The sequence below is a fragment of the Ixodes scapularis genome, unplaced genomic scaffold, assembly GCF_016920785.2.
Source record: "Ixodes scapularis isolate PalLabHiFi unplaced genomic scaffold, ASM1692078v2 PGA_scaffold45__5_contigs__length_3442486, whole genome shotgun sequence".
NCBI lineage: Eukaryota > Metazoa > Arthropoda > Arachnida > Ixodida > Ixodidae > Ixodes > Ixodes scapularis.
In genome coordinates, this window is record NW_024609874.1 from 1,037,033 (window position 1) to 1,044,098 (window position 7,066).

The 7,066-nt window shown below is 49.2% G+C and overlaps 1 protein-coding gene across 1 annotated transcript; it reads left to right on the forward strand.

Moving 5' to 3' along the window:
- Nucleotides 1–5,143: 5,143 nt before the first annotated feature.
- Nucleotides 5,144–5,932, forward strand: LOC115320018 (the record flags this gene model as incomplete). Its single annotated transcript, XM_040215708.1, has 1 exon — nucleotides 5,144–5,932. A coding segment is annotated over one exon (597 nt), but the record flags the coding sequence as incomplete, so codon positions are not given.
- Between the last annotated feature and the right edge of the window lie 1,134 nt (nucleotides 5,933–7,066).

The window sequence follows — 7,066 nt, forward strand, 5'->3', positions numbered from 1 at the left end:
CAAAAACTAGCAGCGTTCAGCAAGGCGAAGAAAACTTAATTTCTTGGAAGGACCGCGGTGTACTACGAATTGGAAACAAAGGAGGCAAATTTCATTCGGAAAATGCGCGCCAGATTGCTATCCTGTGACGTTGGAGTGCATCCGTTCGAAGGCCGTCAATGTCGCTCGTGCCTCCGGGCTCTAGGGGGCGCAATTCAAAGGTGTGGCATCGTCCACTGGTGGTCAGACGAAGGTTCTGAAGAATTTGTGTAGTAACGCTAGTGCACTTCCTGTTTTATTGCGTGCGAAGCAATTAAATAAATGTGCCGTGTTTTCTCGTCCTTCCTAATGCTTGACCAAATTAGTTGCCAAAGTAAGGTTGCATTCTTTTGCCATAAAAATGTTTTTTCGCTTTTTTTTCATTTTGTAAATTAGGGGGTCGACCTATATTCGGGTTCGACCTAAATTCCAGATGTTACTCTAGGTCCGTTCGATGCGCCTGAGTTTGTTTCACCCTATGTTGCACCATGGAGTTATTACAATAAACGCTAGAGGCTCAGCTGGCGCTAGTGTCTACGGGACTTCCGGTTGCAAATTGAAGCAGGCAGCATGCAGTCTACATTTCCAGCCTCCCTCTGTATTCCTATGAGAAAACGCGCGTGAATTTTGTCTCTTCGCCGGAAAATAACATGAATAACTTTTGTCATTTCGGTTGTACCGGATAGTATGTACCTTTATTGGTATTGTGAAAGTGTAATTGCTTTAGTTACAGCATTTTTCTCTACCACTGAGCGATGTTAAACTTCGCTCTATTTCAGAGACGACGACGAAGATCGTCCATGAAGGATGTGTTTTCTCAGCGCTCTGATAAGCCTAACAATTCGGCCTTACAGGTCAATTTTACCGGCACTCCTTGGCCCGAGGGCCCTTCCAGGACTTGACACCCTGGAGAAGACACCAGAAAGCCAACCCGCACTGCCCGCGGGCCCGGACGCCAAACCATCAGTCTTTTCGGAGACCGTTTTGACGACGCCAGCTGGCAAAAGATGCTCTGGCACGAAGGCCCTCTCCATGGAGCAGACGAACGCGAGCCCTTACCCGGCTCCAAGAAACACCACAGGACACCCTACCCAACAAGGTCAGTTGGATTTTTCAACACTCTCACCACAGGTCAGTCAGTTTTTAGTGGCATGTACCCAAGAACGCCAAGCGATCGAAGAATTTATGCAGAATCGAGTATCTATCGAGTTCTACATGAATAAAGAACTGATTGAGTCGCTCCGCTCCAACAGTGGAGCCTACGAAGAAATTGTAACTGTCTTGATACTAGCGCCACCGCCACACTGAGTGAGAGACAACAATAAAGACGAAGCACTTGCTTCCTACCCGCTGAACCGAATGCCTCGCTGACCGATACACGGTGTCAGAAGTCGTTCGGACGTCATCACAAGCCCTGCGGTAGCCTCAGCCATGAAAGGACTGAAACCGCCAGAGCCACTCCAGTTTTCAGGCAACGTTGCTGAGAACTGGAGGCGTTTCAAGCAACGGTTCGAAATATTCATGACAGCTACGGAGCCACCCGCCAAAAGAAAGGAGGGAGAGAAGATCGCGTTGTTGCTGCATGTTGCCGGGGAGCAGGCCGTGGAAGTCTACGACGCCTTCAACGTCGAGGGGGAGCAAACCTACGAGGCCGTGGTGGAAATGTTTCATAACTACTGTTCTCCCAAGAAGAATGAAACGTATGAGCGTTACGTATTCAGGATGCGAGAGCAGGCAGAAGGTGAGCTGTTTGAGCAATTCTACAGAGACCTTTTGTTGAAGGCTAAGACCTGCGAATTTGGCAGTTTGGCAGACTCGATGATCAGAGATCAGATAGTGTATGGTATATCGAACAAGAAACTACGTCAAAGACTGTTGCGAGAGCAGGACTTATCGCTTACCAGAGCAGTGGACATGTGTAAAGCGAACGAAATAGCAGAAAAACAAAACAAAGTTTGGGACAAGCCAGAAGAATCCGTTCTCAGTATTCAACAGACAACTAAAAGACGTTCGACGGTGCCAGTGGAAGCACCACCTAGACCTGACCACTGTCAGAAGTGTAACTTCATTCACAAAGGAACAGGCTGTCCAGCAACAGGAAAAGAATGCAGGAGATGCCATCGCCGAGGTCATTTCGCGTTTTGCTGTCCGAAGCAACGGGTAAATGCGATAACTAACGAAAACGACGATCAAGCCGCGGATGCCGGGAGTGACTTTGAAATTCTGGAGGTGGGAGCACGCACTTCTGCAAGTAATCAAGCAGAGTGGCTGATACCGGCGAAGGTAGCCGATAAGGATATCATGCTGAAGATTGATACTGGAGCAAAAGCAAACTTGTTGCCACTGTCGTGGTGGAAACGAGCAGGCAGGAGTGCGGATTTGCGAAGGAGCACGGCAATTTTGCGCAGTGACAGTGGCGGCATAATTGCACACGCAGGAAAAGCATCCTTGACTGTGGAGTGCAACAACACAAAAGAACTAATCGAGTTCTTCATTATAAAAAAGTCGCGGGCTCCCATTTTCGGTCTCCAGGCCAGTGAACTCCTTCGACTCGTGAATCGTGTTTCGGCAGTTTCCTTTGATAACTTGAGCGCAGTGACCTCCGAATTCCCCGAGGTGTTCCAGGGGTTAGGTTGTGTGAAACGGGCATACCACATGGTGCTGAAGGAAGGAGCCAGGCCAATGGTGCAAGCAGCCCGGCGAGTCCCTCAAGCTTTGCGGAAGCCACTGGAGAGGGAGCTGCAGCGCTTAACCGCCGCCAACGTTATCCGGAAAGTGGATGAGCCAACTGACTGGGTGAGTCCTTTGGTTATTGCGCTAAAAAAAGACGGACAGCTCAGGGTATGTCTGGATCCCCGGAACATAAACGAGTGGGTGAAGCGAGAGCATTACCAACTTCCCAAAAGGGAAGACATTGAGGCAGAGCTCTCTGATGCACGATGGTTTTCAACCCTTGATGCAAATTCCGGGTTTCACCAAATACCGTTAGATGATGAGACCACGAGAATCTGCACATTTGCAACTCCATTTGGAAGATACCAGTACCTCCGGCTACCGTTTGGAATAGCTTCTGCACCAGAAGTATTTCAGAAGACCATGTCTCAAATGCTTGAGGGTTTACCTGGAATTCGAGTATACATCGATGACATCCTGGTGTGGGGTAGAACACAGGCCGAGCACAATGACAGATTGCGCGCTGTACTGCAGAGAGCCAGTCAAGAGGGTCTCACGTTCAACATGAACAAGTGCAAACTCGCCCGCAAGGAAATTGAGTTCTTGGGGGACGTTATTAATAAAAATGGTATCTCCCCAAGCCCAGCTCTCGTTAAAATCATTCACAATTTTCCACAACCAGTAAGTAAGAAAGAAGTGCAAAGATTATTGGGATTTACAAACTACTTTGGTAAATTTCTGCCTAACTTGTCCTTGAGGACAACGTTAATGCGCGGAGTTATTAAAGACAGCTCAGTGTTCGAGTGGTCTGACGCACACCAAATGGAATGGGAACACTTGAAAAATCTCATATCTACAACCCCACTGCTCGCACTCTTTGATCCGGCAAAACCCACGAGAGTATCTTCGGATGCTTCAAAATATGGGATAGGCGCGGCGCTCTTACAACGACATGTTGAGGGATGGAAACCAGTGGCCTACGCTTCAAAAGTCTTGTCTAGTGCGGAAACACGCTATTCGCAAATTGAAAAAGAGGCTCTTGGAGTCACTTATGGTCTTGAAAAATTCCACCACTTTGTGTACGGATGGCGAGTTATAGCGGAAACTGACCATAAGCCTCTGATTGCGATCGCACAAAAAAGTGTAGGAGATATGCCACCGCGCTTGCAGCGTTTCTTCTTGAGGCTCATGAAGTATGAGTTCGAGCTGACGTACAGCTGCAACGGAAAAAGAGTAGCACAAGTGACCGACGACCGGAGCGGCAAAATCGCAACACGCGGCGCTATTGTTCCCGAGCGCGCCGATAGCGAGAGTGCCAGTCACGTTCAATGTCTCAACGGGGGGGTGGCCGGCAGAAAGCAGCCCATCCTAAAGCCCTCATTTTAACAGCTATCTTATCTCTCAATTTTCTGCCGGCCACCCCCGCGTTGAGACATGCAACGTGACTGGCACTCTCGCTATCGGCACGCTTGGGAACAAGAGCGCCGCGTGTCGCGATTTTGTCGCTCCGGTCGTCGGTCACTTGTGCTACTCTTTTTCCGTTGAGGCTGTACGTCCCTGGCAGAGAGTTGGTGGTTCCAGACGTCCTTTCGAGAACACTTCCCTCTCGGCAGCCAAGCGGCACAGAACTAACCGATGTTGAGGTGCATGCATTGGAGCTTCAGCACACACTCGTAAGCGAAGCAACTAAGGTTCAGCTCGTGCGTGAAACTGCTCGGGACACTGTCCTCACGAACGTAATTAACTGTCTCCGAGCAAACCTCCCTATTTATGGACAGTACAAACCTTTCGCCGGGGAATTAACACAAGTATCTGGAGTTTTGTTTAAGGGCGTAAAGGCGGTCATCCCAGAGACCATGCGCCAGCGAATACTCGAGAGGATACACGATGGCCATCTTGGTATCAATAAGTGTAAAGCACGAGCAAGACAGCTAGTTTTCTGGCCCGGCATTAACGAAGATATCACGAGAATGATTCACCGGTGCTCAATCTGTCAACAGTTTGCGTACAAGCAACCGAACGAGCCACTAATGATGCGTGAGGTTCCGGGCTTACCATGGACGCGTGTTGGTGTTGACCTCTGAGCAGGCGGGGAACACGTACCTAGTTGCCTATGGTGCCTTTTCCAACTTCCCAGAGGTAGAAAGGCTCAGAGAGGCAACATCAGAAACTATTATTTGGACATTAAGCAGCATGTTTGCTAGACACGGGATACCTCTAGAGGTGTCCCGTGACGAGAACTGTCGACAACGGTCCACAGTTCTCGTCACGTCAGTTCCAGAGTTTCGCTTTGAAGTATGATTTTAAGCACACCACGTCCAGTCCGCATTTTCCACGTTCCAACGGACTTGCAGAAAAGGGTGTGCAAGTGGTAAAACGAATACTGCGGGAAACTGCTGAAGCTAATGAAGACTTCTGGCTGGGATTGCTTGGTTACAGGTCTGCACCCCTGGAGGATGGCCGGTGCCACAGCGAGCTTCTAATGGGACGCCGCATTAGGTCCCGTCTTCCTGACTTCCCGCCAGCAGTTCCAAAACCAGCCAGAAAACACACACAGGATAACACTAAAGGATGTTTTTTGAAGCCACTACGGGAAGGTGACGTGGTACGTCTGAGGGACAAAGGAGAGTGGGTCACAAAGGGCCAAGTGTTAAGGAACGTGGCGCCTCGTTCTTCACTGGTTGTCACGCAGGATGGCCGGGAATATCGACGCAACAGAGAACACCTGCGACCAACGAATGAAGACCTGCAGAGTTCCGATCACTTTGAGGAGCTCCTGGAAGATTCCCCAGCCTGTGCCCTGACCAGCATTCAAGCTACACCAGCTTCATTGACCCCAACAGTGCAGCATGATGATCCAGCCATCCCAACCACAGTCGCTACTTCAACGAGAACTCCGACCAACTCCTCAGCTGCAGTCAACTCCACAGCGAGAACAGAGGATGATCTGGCTAGTGAACTTAGCCCATGTGTTGCTCGGACATCAACCCGAACTGTGCGGCGACCCCAAAGGCTAAACTACGATCAGAACTTCCAGCAGCAAGCTTAACGGGCTTTTGAGTTATTGCTTTTTATATTTCGTGTTTTGTGTATTTTGTTTATTTTCGTATGTATTTCTTGTTGGTTTTTCATAGTCCAAAGAAAGGGAGATGTAACAGTCTTGATACTAGCGCCACCGCCACACTGAGTGAGAGACGACAATAAAGACGAAGCACTTGCTTCCTACCCGCTGAACCGGATGCCTCGCTGACCGATACAGAAATGATCACGAATGGTGTCGCTTTTCAAGAGTACTTCACGCACAAGAACGAATTCGAGACTTTCCGAGCTCAGCGAAATTTCCAGACACCACCCCAACAAGGCGAAACGGGTGAGAAAGAATCGCTGACTCGGTCCACCATGACGGCAAGGCATAACATGCCTTCCACATCAACCAACTCGAATGAGAATTCATTGAGAGAAGTCGAGAATATGGAAGATGATGTATTTCAATTTCAAGGTTCACAAAAAAAGACAAGAAAGGCAACGTGCCATCTTTACTTACCATCAGCAGAAAGTCACGCAAGCAACACAGAGAACACCCAGGCACACGGTCGTTCTGAAACCAACGTGCAAAGAGCGCGTAGACAACTTCACCGGCAGAGACATTGTTGGGGCGATGGAAAAGGCAGGAATTCAAAACAAAGATGACTTCTCCGTCCACCGCAACCAGAAATCTAACACTATTGCGATCACAACAAAGAACCCCCTCCTTACGAATAAACTACTCAACATCTACCAAATCGTCAAGGGCGAACAAAGCTACGAGATGAAACCCTACATGGCGGTTTCAAATGATCAAATCCGCGGAGTTATCTACCTTTCTGGACACGACGTGCAAGAAACTCCAGAAACCCTCATGGAAAGTCTTGACTGCAGAACACACAGGATCGTCGCAGCTCGTCCCGTTGGGCGGTCGGGCAGGACCATCTTGATCACTTTCGATGGGAAATCTATTCCAAAGCGCGTTCGTTTCCTCTGCGAAATATTCAGAGTAACCGACTATCGACCAAGACCTCTCGTATGTTACTCATGCCATGAAATAGGCCACAAATCGGACGTGTGCCCTAGCGGCATCAAGCGCTGTGACCAATGCGGACGCACTCATGATAGCGAGTCCGGATGTGAACTACAGCATAAATGCATAAACTGCGGTGGTCCCCACATCGCCACAAGTAACGACTGCCCCAAGCGAAAAATTCCTCCAAAGAGACTCCCGGCTCAGACACTCCAGGGAAAAAGACCCCTTTTCAATATGACAAAAATGGACCTAGCACCCCCCGGATCAAACTCTTCACAATCATGGACTAACCCACCCCCACAAGGAGCATGGGCA